The sequence below is a fragment of the Antechinus flavipes genome, chromosome 3 (assembly GCF_016432865.1).
Source record: "Antechinus flavipes isolate AdamAnt ecotype Samford, QLD, Australia chromosome 3, AdamAnt_v2, whole genome shotgun sequence".
Lineage (NCBI taxonomy): Eukaryota > Metazoa > Chordata > Mammalia > Dasyuromorphia > Dasyuridae > Antechinus > Antechinus flavipes.
In genome coordinates this window covers 108,347,574-108,367,988 of record NC_067400.1, presented here as the reverse complement: position 1 = coordinate 108,367,988, position 20,415 = coordinate 108,347,574, and the positions used below count along the sequence as shown (strand labels likewise).

The window sequence follows — 20,415 nt, the reverse complement described above, 5'->3', positions numbered from 1 at the left end:
GTTCAAGAAAGACTTTATGTATGATGTGGCACTTGAACTGAACCTTGAAGGGAGATCCTACGAGAGAATCAAGGTACTTTTGTGGAATCTTAGCTTGAAAGAAAGCTTAGCTCTGTTTTTTTTTGGAAGCCATTTTGTCATGAGAGCCAAGAGTCTAGAATGGAGTTTTAGGGTCTAACTGGCCCATGTGTAGTGCCTGAACTTTTATCCTGCATGAGAAACTTAAAAGAAGGAGATTGATAAGGTGGAAAACAGACTCAGAATCTGAACTGTGTGGTGAATTTATGTCAGGATAATAATGTAGCCTAAAAATGATTTTTTCTAACAGATATTAAGTAAGAATAGTAAAGTCTTTGGATCTGAAATGTATTAGACATGTATTAGACAGCCCAAAGTTCATTGTTGAAACCAAAACTTTGAACCCTAGAATTTTAGAAGAGAATTATAGGAAGGTCACGGAAGAATCAATTAAAATATTTTCAAATAGGGGAAAAACCATATGCTACCTGAAAATATAATATACTAGGTCACTTGGGAATACACTATCACCAATGAAATTTTAAAATACTAATCAGCAGTAGAAACCATTCAATGATAAACCTTTATATTATGATTCAGTACTCATAATTTGTCTAAACAGTTTAAATAATTCAAATTTATGGGAAAACTATTGTTGTTACTCAAAAGTTGCTAAAAATGGAAGTACATTAAAATAAATATTTAGTTTAAATATGATGAACTAGCTACTCTAGTCATCTCAGTTAATTTAGCCTTTTTTTTGAGAGGTGGGTAAGTTTTCTATGTGACAAATATGCAAGCTGTATTTAATTAACTATAGTGTATTAAGTTAAAGTAGGCAAAGCATTGAACTTATTTATACTTTAACTATTAAGAAAATTCTCTAACTGACTTTTATATGTCTGTGTACACAGACATAAAATTTAAATTTGACTTGATTCCTATTTTATCATTTAAAAAATACATCAATTCTCTTTCCCAGAAACCAAGATATTTTCCCCATAGGTTAAACTTGTTTTTCCTGAGCTAAAGAAGAAAGAATAGCAGGAAAGATGTGGTAAAAATAGTTATCAAGAAGTCTTTAAGATGGAAAAGAAAAATCGGAATCTAGGGAACCATAGAATCTCTGAGTGGGAAGGAATCTCAAAGGATTCCTAAATCCAGCCCACACCTCCTTATATACCATATTCAATAAGTACTGGTGTAGTATTTATTTATGAAAGAGAACTCACTGCCTCTAAGGCATCTGTTACCATTTGGGATAGTATTAATGATTAAGGAACTGTCTCCTATATAGAAAAATCTATTTCTGCAATTCTGCCTTTTGAGATCAAGTAATTATAATTTAATCCTTCTTCTCCATGACAGTACTTAACATACTTAGTGATAGCTATCATGATCATTATTGCTCCCAAATTTTTCTAAGTTTGAGGCAAAACACATTTTCTTCACAGTCCTTTTCACCCCCAATGACCCTCTTCTGGAAGTTTTCCAGCTTAATGGGGTGCAACAGAAGACTGACCAATAATGCAACCTAAGAATATATTAGATGTTTGTTGCCATGGAACACTTTTGACATGTAGTACAATAAACAAATCTCTTGCATGGTTTCAGATGAGTTGCTATTATGTTGCCTCTGCAATACAGTGTTTGTGAATTGAAAATTTTTTTAACTCCAGTATAAAATCTTATATTTATTCCTATTAAATTCTGTCTTGTTACATTTGACCTAATGTTGGTTTGTTTTTTAGCTAGTAGTTATTATCTCTTTGGATGATTCTGTCATTCATCTTATTAACAGTTAGTTTTCAGTCATTTGCAAATTTGCTAAATAAATCATTTATGTCTTAATTTAAGGATAGATCCAACATAGTAGTTTACCTCCTATGTGCCTCTGGCTACACTTATAGTCAAAGATAGTCCCTGCTTTCAAAAAACTTTCACTGTAATGGATCTCAATAGAGACCTCCTTCTATTATCCTCTCCATCAATCCATTAATTAGTATTTATAGAATATTCCCATTCTACCACCTCCAAATTAATCTAATTCTATTATTTCTCAACCCATATCTCTTCAGATGTATTTTTTTCAACAAGAAAAGCTCCTTTTATCAACTCCCTTTCTGCAAAATAACTACTTTCCCACACACATGATGAAGTCTAGATTTGGGGTACCTAAAAGAAATTAGGGTTTAGTTGAGGTCTAGTGGCAGGTTCGGGGTATAGGAGTCAAACAGAGTTCCCCTGCAACCTCAATAGATTCGGTGCAAGGATACAGCAGTAAATGGAGTCTAGTAGCAGCTCGAGTCCCCAATAAAAGCATTTATCAGCCTGAAAAGCTAGATTGATAAGAGATTTATTATGGAGTTTGGAAGCAAGGTTAAAGTATAGGAGAAGGTAGAGATAAGAAGGGCACCAGACAAAGGTCCAGTGGACAGAAAGTCCTCACATGGCTAGCATGTTTGGGACTTCTGCAAAGAGGGGGTGCCAGCGTATCCCTTTTATAATGGGAGATTTAGCTAGAGGGGCCTGTGGGTATAGCTCCGAGTTGGCTCAGATCCCGATGAGGGCTGGGACAGGTCCAGATCTTCTATTGGAATTCAAAGGGACCAGGATTTGTGAATCAAAAGGTAATTACATTAACTAGGGCGGAGTGGGGAAATCACAAAGAAAGGAATCTTAAAGGGACCATATCTGCATCACACATACTTCCTATTCTCAGAACATTAGACTTTACTATTCCTAATACCTGACATCTTCTGTTATCTGTCCTTGTATCCTTCTGAAAATCGTTGAAAAATACCAACAGTTTTATGAGTTTCTTGTGACTCTGAGTCTCTTGAAACAACTTATGCTTTTTTCCTCATTAGCATTGTAGCTGTATCTTCTGAATTTAATAGTATATTAGGATGATGATTTAGAGAAGAAGAGAAAAAAGCAATCATATGGGAACAGGATAAGTTACATATCATCTCTGTTGTCCTATGTGGTACTGAAGTTATACTGGGGTATGCAGGGAATGGGGGATACATACCCCAGTATAACTTCAGATGATTATATCCCAATATTTTATTCAACCAAAGAAAGCAGATATTTTATTCATTGTACAATAAACCATATAATAGACAAAAAAGAATACAAAAGAAAGAAACTTGTCACAGGATTGTTTCAAACTGAACTCCATTGAAAAGTGAAGAAAAAAATGAAATAAGCTTAAAAGATAATAAGAGCTAGGTTTTTGTTTTTAAATAGCATTTTAAAGTTTATAAATAGGTTAATGACACTGTCCCCGGGATCAGAAGACCTGAGTCCATATCCCACTTTAATATTTTGATCAATTTAACCTTGAATTAATCACACTTACAAAATTAGGAGTTGTGTTAGATGGCATATGAGATCCCTTCTTGCCAAAAATTTATCATTCTGTGATTTTTAAAAAAATTTTATATTTGATATGTGGAGTAAGACAGGGAATGATTCAAATTCCACTTCACCTGAGTGAAATGAAGTCAGGCCTTTCACTGCCCTGAGCCTAAGTTATTTCATATGTAAAAGGGAGGGTTTGAATTAGATAATCTCTAAAGTCTCTTTTCAACTGGGAATCATGAGAACCAATTCTTCCTTTCCTCCTCCTGAATTTAACCAACAAAATATAGACTCAACATAATTTGGCAAATTAGCAATAATCTCTGCATCATCTTTGTCTCCCTTCCATTTTCTTTAAAAAAATATGAAAAAATATTTTTAACACATAAGGCATAAGTTTTAACAATAGGAGTTGCCAAGAATTTTTATTTTCCAAGAAAAATAAATTTATTTGTTTGTTTTCAGTTTTGTGGCCAGGAAAAGTAAGTGGTAGATTCAAAAGGCGAACATTCAAATTACAAAGGAGAATCTAGAAGATTTGTATTTTTAAAAATTTCTTGATAATAACATGTAGCTATTTTAAAAATTCCACAACAAAGGTGAATTTGTTTTTGTTGGTGGTGTTGTTATTCCCAAAATCTTAGTTATTTTTTTAAAAATTCATCCCAGAGTGTCTAGCTGCCATGGTACTAAGTGATTCACAGCTCTGAATTTTCTCCTTAATAAATTAATTCACTCAATGCAGGGGCAATAAGCTGCTTAAAAGCAACTGCTAATTCCCTCATAACTACAGTTTTATAATAGTGCCTCTCCTAAAGCTAAATTTTTGGAATAAAGTCAAGTATTAGTTGAAAGGATGTTAATGAGAGAAGGCTTCACTTTTTTAAACAACTGTCAATGATCCATTTCACTATCTTCCTACTTAAGCCAATCAGTGAACCTAAACATTGGGCTAGAGGGCATACAAGACCATGAGTTTTAGGTGTTTTGACAGGGCATTTTTTGAATTATAATTAACATCTGTGCTGCTATCATCATTGAAAACACTGAATAAATTAAGCTTTGTGAAAATCTTTCATTCTTTGCCTTTACAACTTTTTTTTTTAATATTTCTCTTAAATGGTACTTGCAATTTCTAAAAAGTAACTCACTGCCTTATAGTTCATATTCCAAGAGTTTCCATTGTGAAGTATCTTTTTTAATGAAGTAAAAATAACATTTTTTTTCAGAAGCCAAGGAGTTTTTGCAGTAACACATATTTTCATCCATTTGTACATAAAGGCAGATAACTTTTCCATAAGTGAAGGTTTGTCTGGGAAGTTTAGGGTAGATTCACAAATCTATTTATCTTTTATTCAATCTCTCTATGTTTATATGTATTTGTATACACATTTTTCTAATACTTCTAAAACATTCAATAAGTATTTTTTTAAGAAAATAATCAGTAAATTTCAAACAATTTCACACTTTTAACTTCCAAATTTTTTATTTTTCATTGACTGTTTGGTACTTTTTCCATATTTGAAGAAAGAGTATTCTGAAAAGTTCTAGAATTGATGAAGATTATATATTTATTGTTAGTAATATAAAATTACTAACAGCGATTGGCATGTATTCTTATATAGCCAAAAACCAGTCTCTCATTAACATACATCCACCTCAGATATCTGTATCAAACACTTCTAAAGAGGCTAAGAAGTGGGAATTGAATCCTGTTCTTTGTATCTATGCCAGTTCTTAATCCACTAAACCTTTCCTGCCTCAGACACATATTAACCATGTGAGTTTGGGTAATTCATCAAATCCCTTGGTATTCCAAGCCAGGGCATCCTAAACCTTTTCCACTTTTGACCTAGGTATATAGGTATATAAAATAGGTATACAAATCAAATATTTACTGATAATGAATTATAATTTTGTGAGTTGAATTACAGTTTGAGAAGCTTTGCTCTAAGCAACTCTTTAAGTAAGAAAACATTGCAAACTTGCATTGATAAAGGAAGTTAACCTAAACGAATGTTTGTTATGCCAAAAAAAGAAAAAGTTAAAGGTATAGTCTGTATTTCTATCCTACTATTGAAGGTTGGGGATCTAGATAGTGAAGTGAATAGTACTGGGCCTGGAGTGAATATCTGAGTTCAAATTTGTTCTCAGACACTTACTATGTGATCCTAGGAAAGTCACTTAACCTATTTGCCTCTATTTCTTCATCTGCAAAAAGAGCTGGATAAAGAAATGGTAAACCACTCCAGTATCTTTGCCAAGAAAATCTTAAATGGGGTCATGAAGAGTTGGACATTTCTGAAACAACTGAATAACAAATTGAAATTAGGAATAGGCTAGGCTCTATGTGTTAACTTATAGTTAATCTACTTCCTATATTACGTAGTGGTAGATGAAAGAAAACTGCTAATTCAAAAGATATTTTTAAAATCCTAGGCAGTCAGTAGATTGTATTGGCATAATTAGTTTTTTTTTTTTTTCCCTTCAAATGAGTCATAAGTTACATTTGAAAAATGCATTTCTGTCATTGCTATTGCATGGGATTTCCCATTTTCCAGGAGATCCACTTGGGGGTGGTTCAGCATGATTAGAGATATATTTAGTGATAGATTCTGAACTTAAGCCACAATGATTTTTCCAGATGACAGTCCAGTTTTATAAATCTTTCTAGGGGTTCACAGAGCTAAAAGCCTTTGACTGTTATCTAGATTAAAAAGAAAGGGGTCATTGTATGGGCCACTTCTATTAGAGAAAAACAACTTGACACCCTAAATAGTATCAATAATACTTGGCAAGAGCCAGTTGCCTTGTGACTTTATTAATATGGTAGGATAAAGTGAAGTGGCAAAAGCCAGATCTTCTAAAAGTCCATATTTTGAATGTAAGGAGGTAGTCAACAAATATTTTATCAAGCACTTATGTCCGAAATTTGCTAAGCATTGGGGATACAAAAAAAGGCAAGTACAGTGCCTATTCCCAAGTTCATGTCCTGATGGGGAAGAGAACCTATAAATAATTGTGGTAAATATGATAAATATCATGTAAATTGAAGCTAATTTTAAGGATAAAAGATGAGCAGCAGGATAACTAGGAAAGGTCTCCTGAAAGTATGATCTGAATTTTGTAGGAAGCTAAGAGGTATAGGTGAAGAGGGAGAATATTCCAAGCATAGGTACAAAATCAGTACAAATGTTTGGTGGTGGGAGATGCAGTGTCCTTTGTAAGGAAAAGAAAGGAAACTAGCTGATTTATAGAAAGCATGGAATGAAAGAAAATCTAAAAAAAAAAAAAATTAATGGTAGAAAGGAACACATTGTAAAGAACTTTAAATGCCAGAAGATTCTATATTTGATCTTGGAGGTATAAGGAATCATTAGAATTTATTGAAGGATAAGAGTCCTACAGTTTAGGAAAATTATGTTGGCAGCTAAATAGAGAATGGATTAAGAGTGACATGAGATTTGAGGCAGATATCTAATTAGAAGGCTCTTGTAATTTAGGACTAAGTGGGGATGATGAGAGCCTGTACAAGAATGATGACCATGTAAATGTAAAATGAGAGATGAAGGGCTACAAGAGATGTTGTGAAGCTAAAAATAACTAGATTGGACAATGTATTAGATAGGTGGAGTGAATATAAGAGATGGGCTGATGATGACAGCAAGATCTCAAATGTAGGTAGCTAGGAGGATGGTAGTGCCCTCAACCATAATAAGAAATATGGAAAGTGGAAAAACTTTGGATACACATTTAATAAGTCTTTTCTAGAAATGTTGCATTTGAGATGGCTATAGGACATTTAATTCAAGATGTCCACTAGGCATATATGTGTGTATATATACACATATGTATACACACATATATAATTTACTATTAAAGTATTATAAAAAGTACAATGAATTGATTTAAAGTTTCATGTTATCTTCTTTTCCTTTATAATGACAAAGAAATATTTACTTTTATTCCTACTTGTATTTTAGTGCATTTCCTACATAACGAGTCTCAAGATTGCATTGAACAAAATATTTTTATGACATTTATTCTGATTTGTTATCCTAATAATGGAATTAAGTGTAAGCTATAGAGAGTAGACAAGAAATGTTTCCCATCTGTAGAGCACACCTGCTAGGATTATAATGAATGAACCACAAAAGATTTTAAGGTTCTATTTAGTCTTATTAAGGCCCTTAAAATCTGATAACAATGTGAAGCTTATCTCAAAACAAGGCATTATGGCTTTATTTCAGGCAACTCCTAAGAAATCTTCCTTTGTCTTTTCCCATTGTCTTCCTCTTTCCTGTTATCCTACAAGCTCTCATCTCTTTCTTATATACATTCTACTATAGTTTCTTCTGGATCTTCCTCCAGACTTTCAAAGTTTTGAATATTCTTTTACTTTTCTACTTTTCTTCATGTACATCTGTGTAGCGAACTCCCATTGAGAAACCTCCCTCTATTAAATTAAATGATTTATCTAAAGTCACAAAGTTAGCCTGGCATAACATTACCAGAGTTAAAGGGTCTGAGTTCAAATTCTTTTTGAATTTTATATTCATTCAGATATTTATTGGTTTTGTAACCTTGGCCACGTTACTTAATCTGTAAAATAGCAATAAAAATGGCACCTACTTTTCAAGGGCTGCTGTGAAAATTCAGTGAGATAATATTTGTGAAGTATTTAACCTAAGTACTAAATTGATGATCTGCAGGAATGGTATCAAAAGAGATAGTCTCCAATGATGACAAAAAGGAAACTGCAAAAAGGTGAAGGAGTAAGAGTGGGTAAGGGTAAATAAACAAATATCCCCAAACACAGAACTTTATGTCTGGCTTCTTATTATGTGAAAATATATTCAACTTGTCTTTTTTTAAAGTCTTTTTTTATTTTGAACATAATCTTGATTCTTTCAACATGTTTCCCTATTATATCAGCTTTAGATTTGGGAACTTTAATGACAGTGTTAATAAAGCTACCCAGATTAATTTTACTACAATACTATCTTTATTCCAGTGTATCATGTTTCTAGTAGAGACTGCACTTTTATCTTCTCCAAGTTATAATAAAATCATTTCCCATTTTATGTACTCAGAAAAAAAATGAATTATTCTGAATTTCTTATATTATAAAGACATTGATACAATTAAACATCTTTTCTGAAGGTTAAGCTATCAAAGCAAGATTGTTGTAAGGCAGTAACTTCCCCCCTTTCATTAGAAAGGACTATTACATGACTGACAATGGGCCTCACAGGAAATATAGCATAAAAACACAGACAGTTTATAAGATGTCGTAAAAAATTCATATCTAGTACTTACTATACTGAAATAAAGAAGCTCATCTTGAAAATAACTATATTAATGAAGCAAATAATTTCCTTAGGTTAAAAAGGTGCTTTCATAGAGATAATTACAAATTATACGTAAAAAAGATTCAAGAAGTTATTTTCTCAATTTACTTGTCAGTATAGGATTGTTTTTGAATGACATGAAAGATGTCACTTCCATCATTTCTCTTAAAAGACAGTTTCATACATTTTACTTCTCATTGTTCTTAAGGAAGTCAGCCAATTTTTTTTTGTTGTTGTTGTTGTTGTTGAATTTCTACTTTGTCTCATAGCTTTAAGATACAACATGTTTATCCTAGTTCAAGTTATAAATAGTAGCCACATACTTGGATAGATATATAAGCCATGTCTATTTTTAAATACATTCTAATTTCCAGATCCTAAACAAACTTTTTTCAACAAATTCACCTGATTTGCTCCTAAAGCTTCTTGGACTTTAGAAAAGGCAAAATTCAAAGAAGCACTTGTCTCCAAGTCTTACACCATTTGCATACATTTAGGGCTTTATTGCAAATTGTGCCTGCTAAGTACCTTGAAATCTGAAATCCTGTGTTCTTATACTTTTGTGCTTTTATACGTCCAAACTAAAAATCTGGAGGAAAAGCCCATAGATATTATAAGAATTCTTAGAGAATCAAAGGATTTAAAGCCATATATTACACAATCCAATCCTTTTTCTTACCAACAGGTTTAAGTGACTTATCTTTGGCTCTGAAGTTATATGATTCTTTGAGCTTGGAATGTTATTATACTTTGTTAATCTAGACTTAGCTTCTTAATAAATAAATAGAAGAGATCAAACTAGATAATTTCTAAAGTCATTCCCAAACCTAAGACTCTTTGAATGACTAAAAAGATAACTGAATACTGAAAATACCTATGGTTTTAAACCAAAATAATAATAATAATAATAAATCTCTCTCTGTAGTTGAAAAACTCATTTTTATGTTATTTTACTATGCTTTAGTTCACTCTCATTTTGTAGAAATGGGACAATTCAGGATTAGAAGGGATTGGAAAGGACCTCAGTGGCCATTTATTCTATCACATACCCAAAAAATCTGCTTGGGATAACCATGTATATTAGCATTTGAACTATCTCCATCTGCAAATGTTGACTTTTCATCTGTGACCAGCGAATAAAATCTGCATGAGAACTATGTGAAATATTTAGTCTTTGTTTATTCATAACCAAAAATTTTTGTCAATTCCTGCTGTCTGTTTCTCAAGGTAATTGTGAATGCATTCCTAATATTATGCTTGTGTTTTAAGGTAGAACATTGATTAAAGGATTAAACTTAACTTAGAATCAGAAATGTAAACAGTTATTACTAATATAAACTGAGTTACAAAACATCTGTGTGTGATTTGGCAAAGTGATCTATTCAGAACCTCAGTTAAGTGAGAAAGTAAAAGTTGTATTTTCTTTATCTTGTCTGTACCTCAGTTAACTTAACGAGTAACATGGAAAAGGTGGAATTGTTTAATATAGTAGTATCAAACTCAAAAAGAAGGGAGGGAGGAAACTAATTTATACATAAAGATCTTTGTGGATCACGTATTAATTTGATTTTAAAATATAATATCTATTTTTTGGTGTTTTATTTATTTTGTTAAATATTTCCCTCTTACATTTTGATTTGGGCTATATTTGGGAATATTGTGGGTCTCATGTTTGAATTTCTGGTATCTGGATAGAAAACTGGACTTGTAGTTGTTAAGACTTTGGTACTACTGCATCTGACATCTGTGTCATTTTGGGCAAATCATTCGATCTTACTATGCCCCAGGAAATTTTATGATAATAAATTACTCTGCAGGACCCGATATGCATTTATTCTCTGACAATTAATAAGACAATAAAAATTACAGCTTACCCCCCTCACCTTCTTCTTTTGCCTCTTCCCCTCCTGCCAACATACTTAGAATAATAGGTTCTCAAGCAAGAAGAAGGCCATCTATTCCAATCTCCTCATTTTATCCATAAAGAAACCAAAACTCTAAGAAATTCACTTAATGAGACTCTTAAATTCATTTAAGTAGTAAATAGAAGAGCTGGGATTTATATTCAGGTGCACTAGACACTAGTAGTTCAGTACATCATGTTTCCAGAAAAGAAAGCTGTAGAGAAATATAACAGGACATAGAAGGTACAATTAAGTGGAGCAACAATAAGAACGTAGCATCAGGGGATAATCATAATAACTCACAATGACATGGTGTTGTCAGTGTGCATTCCTCACAGAAACTCTGTGACTTAGGTAGTACGTGTATAAATGTATTTTTAAACCATTAGAAGATAGAAAGTACAAGAATGGGACAAGTACATATCCCTGAAGACTTCTAAGATTCTTATGCAGCCTATTCTTATGCAACTATAGTTGAATTTGTAGTTACTTTTAGTAATTTTAGACTGTCAGGTGTTTCAAAGCAATGGACATTTCTGATGACTTTTGTGATTGAGGATGATCAATAAATGTTAGTGAGGATGATGATGAGCAGGGTTACCTCAATAGCAGAGAAGAATCAAGTGGGAATTATGGCTATCTGTCAAATGAATATTATTCCAGTGTTGCTTTCTGCTTCCCTTTGGATTTATGTGAACTACCTCTATTTCTCTGAAACTTGCTTACTCACAAGCTACCATGGTATGTTAAGTCACTAGAAATAAAATGGTCTAAATATGGTGTCCTTCACTGAAGACCTGTTTTCCTATTTTATAATGGGTTCTTAAAATCTATGGCAATAAAGTGTAAGTACCAGGTTGGAAAAGCTTATAGTACAAATCCAGAGAGTTGTTCTGTGCTATCAGAGAATAAGCAGACCTAAATTTAGAGAGGCCAGAAGTTTGATCAATAGGCAGTGTTGACCATAGCAATTTGTGATGTTTTAAGTATTTCTTTGAATAAAAATATTAAATTGAATAGTTAGTTTATAAATTAAAGACAACAACAACAGTAAAAAGGGATCTAGATTTCTTAAGTCAGAGCTGGAATTGGCTATGTTACAAGGTAGACATCCAACATGAGTATAATATGTAAGAAGAATGCGTTTAAAACATTACTTAAATTTAAATATTATTACTTGTAAATGCACATATCATGAAGCCATTTTAAGTTATATTTCTGTGGTTCCTAAATATTTATTTTATAAAAAGTCAAGTTTCCTGTGTTTCAGTAAAGGTTCAAAGACTCTGTAATGCAAAGGAGCTATAATTTTCAGCTCTTTCCAGACCCACAAATGCACTACTTTGGCTTTGCCCAAAAGAATCTTAATAGGAAGGTTACCTGTGAGAGAATGTGGGCATGACAATTAAGTAGTATTGCCAACAGTCTAATAACAGTGAACAGAATAATAAATCATATGGAAAAGTCTATATAAAATGGAAGATGATTGAGGAAAAATAAAAAAAGAAATGAAAAAAAGCTGTCATTCCCAAACCTAAATTTAACTGGGATTTTCTTTGTGCCCATTTGAACAAAAACGAAAGTGTCAAATCATCCTTCTTTTTTTAGTATATTCAGCAATACACAGTTCTATGCATGAGACTTTCTCACCTTAGTGTGCAAGTCTTTGGGGAAAATAGTAAAATTAGAACATATGAACAAATGAAGTTTCATAATAGTAGCAATGCTTGTTCTCATCAAAAAAGTTAATTTCACAGTTGGATTTAGGATTATTTGTTATGTGGAGAAAAAGTTGAAGATGAACAGAGGCTTAAAAAAGCTAATGAGATTAGAGCAGCTTTTTAAAAATATATATAAAATTAGATGAAATGTTTATACCTGATTTGATAATTCAATCTATTCAGTACTATTTTATCCATCAGAAGACTGTTCTTCAAATCAAGGAATATCAGCTTATACAAGAGCACAGAAATACACCTAAATGAAAATTAACTAGAATATGTAAAGCAACACAATGAAAAAATTACTCTAGTTCCCTCTTTGGAGCTAGAAAAATTTTGAAGAAGCAGGTTGAAAAGCAGCTGGTCAACATGCCAGAAGCTACTTGCTAATTACAACAGTGAGTTAATCAATGAAACAACAGTTTAGCTTCTGGGTGTAATAAAATAAGATAAAAGACCACTCAAATTTCCTACCATTTAGGTATAGTCAGGATTCTATTGGCATAGATGATTTCCCTCCTAAACCTGCTTTCTTTCAAGGCACCAGTTCATACAGCTGCCTGACAGCTGTTCACACCCAAAACTACAAGAAAAGGATGATATTCATTCATTCTCTCTCTCCCTCTCTCTCTCCCCCCCCCCCCTTCCCTCTCTCTCTCCCGCTCGAAGGCGCTTTCTCTCTCTCTCTCTCTCTCTCTCTCTCTCTCTCTCTCTCTCTCTCTCTCTCTCTTCTCTCTTCTCTCTGTCTCTCTCTCTCTGTCTCTCTCTCAATGGGGTGGTGCTCAAGTAGAGAAAGTAGGGAGGAAGGGACAGTCAGAGCTGATGTAAATATTTACCAAGGCCATTCAAAAGAGGGTTTTGTTATGTACTTTTGTGTTTGCTTTCAAAACATTTAAATGCAGTGACAGATGGCTTGTACAATTTTATCAGCACTTGTGTCTTTATATATTCAAGCAGCCAAGGCTGATAACTGAGCTCATGCATTACAGATTGCACTGGAAACAAATACTAGAAGGGGTGTGGAGGTGTGGGGGGGAATCAATAAAGGAATTCAGTGTGAGGGAAAAAAAAAACTTAACTCAGGGATTTTAATGTCCTTTAACAGAAAGGATGGAAGTGACTCTACTTATAAAATTAACAGGTATTTAGAAAACAATTGAACAAAGCATTGCTACGGGCTGAGATAAGTTAAAATTATAAACCATCATTAAAAAATAATCTTAGTAGGGGCCTAAATAATAACTATTAATCAAACATTATACTTTCTCAGGTTCAATTTGCATGTTAAACATTTACTTTATTTTTTATTTTACTGTTATTTGGTAACAATTAGTTTTTTGGATATCATTGAAAAAAATTTTGCAGACTGAATGCTTTAAAGAGAATGAACTAATTGCATTCCTGAAATCATTCTGTCTCACAGAAATGAAAGATAGTAGATATAAATATATAGATACATTATGCTAGAGTAGACAGTCTTTTTTTAAAAATAAAAGATGTTGTACCTGCAGAAGGAAACTTCCAAATTCATTTAGCATTATTCATTATAATGTATTTAAAACCAATTTTTCTTTCTATAAGGCTCAAACCAACTGGATATGATAGACAGATATGGAATTGAATGGCACATGTGTAAAGGTTACCTACTTTGTCTTCTGTTTCATGTCTCAGGGGTGAAATAATCAAAACACTATCTAAAAAGTACCAATTCACAGAGGACTGGCCAACTACTAAGGTTTTTATCTAAAAGATTTACCTAAGAATCAGCAAAACTTTGCTAAAGATCCATCTACAGATAGAATTATCACCCTAGACATTTCATTTAAGGGACCTAATAATGTATAATTAATATATGTGCACATCTATATAAATCTATGTACACACATGCACACACATAACGCACTTTAGTAGGACAGGAACTTTGTCTTTCTCTTTATTTAACCTTCATTCATTGACATAAGCTATACCATTTTGCTACTGAAGTCCATTTGTTAACTATCCATTAAGCTGAAAATGAGAAATGAAGAGAATGAACACTATTTCTCCAAATGTGGCTTATCTGTGAATATACACATCCTCACCCTCCTGTGTGGCACATATACATTTTATATTCCCCAAAGACTTCTTTCTTGATTTATTCAGCATTCTTTGTTGAATTAGGCTTCTGTATAGTACCAAATTTCTCTTCTCATCCTATTGATTTTATTTTATTTTAATTATTGATTTTTTTTCTGGGAAAAAGCAGTTTTTATTTTTGGAAATATCAGAATAGATGAAATATTGACATTAATGAACACAAAGTCTGTTTTATATGTTAGTTTGATGGCAAACTCATTTCCTTCTCCATTGATATCTAAACAATTAACAAATATTTATTAAGTACTTATGTCTTTAGGCACTGGGGATATAAATACAAATTAAAAAAATCTCTTTCAAGTAGCTTAAACTGTTTAGAGAGATAGTATACACATATAAAAATGGAGCAAGGTAATGATAGGTAAGTTATGTAGCATAGACCTTATTTCCCCATGTTTACTAAGCAGTAAACTGAAGCTTAGCCAAATAAATTATTGGCTAATAAATCATTTATAGTTACAAAGCCTGTTCAAATACTTGAACTCAGCCAAATTTTTTGATTTCAAGACTTTTTTTTTTTTTTTTTTTTTAAGAACAAGCATCTGGATGAGATAAATTAGATGATCTCTTATAATTTCCAGGATTTCCTTATCCTGTGTCCACTGGATGCCTAATGATGTGCTTGGGGCTATTCTTCTAGTAATTGTGTAAGAATAAAAATAGAAATGCAAGATGTAATATCTTCCTTTAAGGGCCTACTTGGAGAGAGGACTAACACACAAGAAGAAATCATGAATCAGATTATAGTCATATAAGTTCTCAATTATGTTGTGTGACCTCCACATGTTGAAGATGTTCAGAGGACATAATATAATCAGTTGTTAAATTACTTAAGGAAAGGAAGGAAGCCTTGGAGGGCTTCTTTAAATTTTGTTTAGATCTGTTTAGATATTGTTTAGATCAGCAGATTAAGGAGCAAGAATTTTCTACTGAAGAAACAAGCATGAAAAATATTTAGTTGAGTTTGGCATATTTTAAGGACAGTAAGGAGACATAAGACAAGCAGATTAGGAAATCATGGAATATAGGAATACTCAAGAGGCAGGTGGGGCCATTACAAATGAAGAAGTGCTATGAAAGAAGTTTTAAAAAGTTTTTTGAGTTTAAAAAGAGTTTTTGAGTTTAAAGTACTTTAAATAAGTATACTCAGAACCATATACAAACATGAATTTTTAGTTTATTTTTGTTTTTATGAACTTTGCATTCTTTCTTTCTTTTTTTCTTTCTTTTTTTCTTTCTTTTTTTTTTTTTTTTTTTTAAGACAGGTTAGCCCACTAAAAGAAAGCCAAACAAATATAAGATTAGTCTAGCAGTGGTTGGCAGAATGGATTAGAGTGAGGGAATAGACCAGAATAAGGAAAATTAGCTGGGGCAATATTAGCAGCAAATTAGGCTGCTGATTAATGAGGGCCTGGTGGTAATGGGAATGAAAAGGACAGATAGATATGAAAGACATTTTTGTGTGTGAATAATTCCTTAAAAAGGGAGAGCAAAAACAAACAAACAAACAAACACAAACAAGTTTATGTTTAAATGAGCTTAAATAACTTTTCCTAAATTTTATAGTTCCTATTCAATGGATAGATATTATTCTTATAATTCTTTCCTCCTTCTAAATTAGCCTTCTTCTGATCTGTGAAAGGGATTCCCTAATTCACATAGGAATGTTTAAAAATGAAAGCTATAATTAACCTGTAGAACTAACAACCTCAGAATATTATGAAGGCTAATGGCTATCTTTTTTTTTTAAATCTTATAACCACCACCCAAAATTATTGAGTACTTAAAAATATGATAGTGTTAGCTAAAAATAACTTTGGAATTTAGTATATCCTAATTACTAAATTACATTTATTGCTGACATGATCCAAACTAGCAGAAATGTTTTCTTTTTTTTCCTACTGATTAATGTCTTCGTTTTAAAGTACTACATGCCCACAGCATTCATGCCTATCCACTTAATCTCATTTGAAAAATCAATCGTAATTTCCAAGCTATCACTTATCACTTGACTGCTTAATCAAGGAAGGAAAAAAAGTTCATTTCCATAACTATTTTGACTTATTGAAATTGAATTTATTTTTTTCTTTTAAAAAAAGTTTTAAATTCACACCTTAGCATTGAAATCCTTGTTCAAATTTATATTTCACATAGTCTGATGAAGATAAAGATGGTGTTTTATTAATATTTTCCTGAATATTATACCATATATGATTAAATCAGCATCTTTTTTTCAATTTTATACTTTTTGAAATCCCCTTAGGATAGGGGAGGAGGAAAATGTCAGCAGAGGATGTAGATGATTTCTATGCTGAATTTGATTTCAGAGTGCCTGCAGCTGGTCAGCTATGCTCTTACTAGTATATTATGGTTTTAAAAGTCTCCTAATACATGCTGGATTTTGAAAATCGCTAAATACATTTTCATTGTGGCTTCATGAAAGCAACAATGTTAATGCTGATGTGGCAAATAGCCAACTTTTCTATTTTATATGTGCAGTCATTGGTGTAGCCTCATTTTAATTGTCCTGGGTATTAAGTAATTCTTTTGCAAGTTATTTCTTGGAGTTGTAGATTTTATCTTCCAAAGTTTTTAAATCGTAAATATAATATTGTATTATTTTCATGGTTTCATATATAGCTATTTTCTTCTACATATTAGGGAGAGTGTGTACAGAAACAGGTGTACATATGTATGTATGTGTTAGAGTACATAAATACAGATCAGGTGTATATCTGAGAGAGAGAGAAAGAAAGAGAGAGAGAGAGAGAGAGAGAGAGAGAGAGAGAGAGAGAGAGAGAATATATAGTTTTAGACCAAAATAATGTCTACTTCTATAGTTGAAAAATTCATTTAAAAATAATTTTTACTATGCTTTAATTCACTCTTATTTTGTATAAATGGGACAATTCAGGAATGAAAGAAATTGGAAGGGACTTCAGTGGCCATTTATTCTATCACATACCCCCAAAAAAATCCATTCTAGTCCATACTCATTCAAGTGGTTCTCTAACTTTTGCTCGAAGCTTTCTAATGAAGGAAGATAGATTAAATAAAAGCCCTTTCCTTGAATAAATTAAATACTTGCCTTCTCCTAAGAAAACAAAATTGATAATATAATGACTTTTAAAGAAACTAATCTTAAACATAAGAAATCCTAACCTGTATTTTTTTTTTCTTTATTCTTTTTTGTCTTGTCTTCTACAGATGGGCCTCTGGGTCCCCGAGGATTAGCTGAAGCTACGGAGATGTGCACCCAAGAATGTTTGGTGTTGGGTCACTCTGATAATTGCTGGATGCCTCCTGGTCTGGGTCCCTACCAACAGCCCAAATCTCCTCTCTCCACCTTTGCCCCTCAAAAGGAATGGGTGAAGAAGGACAAACTGGTGAATGGGCACACTTTGACCAGGACCTGGAAAGAAGATAGCAACAGGAACCAGTTCAATGACCGGAAGCAGTATGGTACCAATGAAGGGCACTTCAACAGTGGCAGCCACATGAGTGACATACCATTGGCTAATTTGAAGTCTTATAAACAGGCGTCAGGAGCTGTGGAGAGTCCCAAGGAACACCAACTATAAGAAATGGCTCCTTGGGACCAAATGACTTTAGCCTATGTAGACTTGCTAATACTGTGTGTGTCAGAGCTTTACGTATTTGGTAGATTTCTAGAACTATGCTTCTTATAACAGGGATATGCACATCTTTGCATTAGCACTATGAAAGTTATGATGTCATGTGACTTAAGGGAGAAAATACTTCTACTTCTGTGGTTTTAGTTACCAGAATTGAGTAAACTCCACAGCTCTCTCTCTGTCTCTCTCTAGTGCAAATATCCCTTCTCGAGTTTTGTTTTTTGACCCTGGACTGCTGCTATGAACAACAGAAGATACATTTGGAGAGTGAGAGGTCAAAGAATTGCAATGATTGAAAAGCATATCCAATTAGTAAATTGTGCTCTTGTTGTCATTGATTTGTGCTGGGACCACTATACTTGACATCATACTTCAAGCAACTTAAATGATAAACTTAAACCTATTGTGCTATTAACAATGTTAGTGGACACTTGTCAGTCAATCAGTGTTCAAGTATTTGTAAATAGAAGCAAGTTATTACTAATGACTTTTGTGTACCTATAATGTTCACCTAAAATATATTGTAGCATAATTCTATGTCTTATCGTTATTTCTTTTTTGTTTCTTTTACTTTTTCTTTTACTTTTTAGCTTATTTCTTTTAGTGATGGTGTTTCTGTGTTAATAGTCTGTCTGACATACACTGTTCCAAGAAAATCAAAATACTTGTGTTTTTCTTATAAAAAGGTTCTGAAATCTTGCTTCTTGCATGACAGCACGTGTTACTCATGAGCTGGCAAAGAAACCCATCAACAACGTTTGAACAACAAAAAGACTTATGCAAGGGCTGGAAAACTCTGAACCTATACTTTTAAAAAACATTTTATTTTTCAAAGCAGCAAAATTGAAAATAATCTCTAATAAGTAGCATCTAAAAAGTAAGAAATGGAAAAGTAATATTCTCCAGGAAGTGATCCAATCCAAAGTGATCAGAAAGGTCGTTGTCATTCAGACAATTGAATGAATCACAATTGGAGCACATGGAAGAAATAAAATCATAATTTTAAAATAGTAGTTATATTTGAACAAATGTGTGTCTATAACTAAGACCGTTTGTATTGCTGAAAAGGCAGCTTTTGTGTTTATGCTCATCTGCGTTAATGTTGTAGTAAAATGTGTTTTAGACCATAGCCACAAAATATTTAATGTGTCGTGCCTTCATGATGTAACAGAGCATTCTCCTGGTAGGCTAGTTGGGGGAAAATAAAGGGTTAAATCTCTAATTATTGCTGTTTAACTGTTTGTTATCATAGTTGGTCAATGCCTGGCAGGTACCAGCATCACGTCACTTAAGTGAAACCCAAAGAGTGACTCCTAATGTTAATAAGATCTCAGTTGCACGTACAAACAAATTCAAATTTGAACATTCTTAGGAGGTTTTTGTTAAGGCATGACAGATGATTTAAACAAATAAATAGCATGCAAAAAAAAAGTCCTTACTGAGAAAAGTGAAAGTTAACTTAACACCACAATTAAACATGAGTTTTAAAGGTAATAAATAATAATAATAAAAAAATAAAACGTTTGCTAATCTGATAGTTAATTTGTTCTTACCAAAAAGTTATTTTGTATATAGCAATTCACTTTTTTTTTTTCACATTATAATGATATAAAATGGGTTGGGGGTGCATTGCTTATTGCAGTACTTATGTCAGTTTGTGAAGGGTGTTTGATGACTTTGACAGAATAAATATCTAAACAGTTATCCTTGTTACTGCTTTGCCAGTTCAACGTTATTTACAGTTATTCAGCTCTTGCAATAAATGTTCTGAATTCCCAATTGTGTTGTGTTACTTTTTTGTGAAAATGGATTCTCTTCTCTTTCATGTGAATTTATATTTATAAAGTTACATTTTAAAATTCTGCAACTCACGTGGGGAAGGGAGGGGAAAGGAGGTAATAAAAAACTAATAATGTCACAATCTTGCCTGAGGGATTTTTTTGATTGTCTACAAGAATCCCTTCCTAAGAAAGTTAGAGAACACTAACCTTAGGCTGGGCCAATTATTATTTTGCTATAAATTATGGATCAGCTTTTAAAAGGTTCACGTGTAGACTTCAATGCAATCTCAATTAAATGAATAGATGGTGCTGATAATACCTAAAGACCCAGAGATCAAAGCTAAATCAAGAAAGCTCTGTGGACTGGAATACATGTCCATAGTTGGTCCATGGAGTAGAACACTGAAAAGGGGGTGGAAACTACCTAACTCCTTGGTCCAGGAAAAAAAAAAAAGTATAAATATTTTAATCAAGGGTAAAGCAAACTTTTACAACTCCATTTT

At 32.6% G+C, this 20,415-nt stretch overlaps 1 protein-coding gene across 5 annotated transcripts in view; it reads left to right on the top strand.

Annotated features, from left to right (window-relative positions):
* The window catches only part of PCDH9 (protocadherin 9), a 1,035,500-nt gene extending 1,015,590 nt beyond the window's left edge, over window positions 1–19,910 (top strand). For all 5 annotated transcript variants that reach the window (XM_051983896.1, XM_051983897.1, XM_051983898.1 and 2 more), the window contains one exon: window positions 17,704–19,910. In XM_051983896.1, coding sequence (XP_051839856.1) covers window positions 17,704–18,077 — 374 coding nt within the window. In that variant the 3' untranslated portion in view covers window positions 18,078–19,910. The remainder of the gene's footprint in view (window positions 1–17,703) is intronic.
* The last annotated feature ends 505 nt before the right edge of the window (window positions 19,911–20,415 follow it).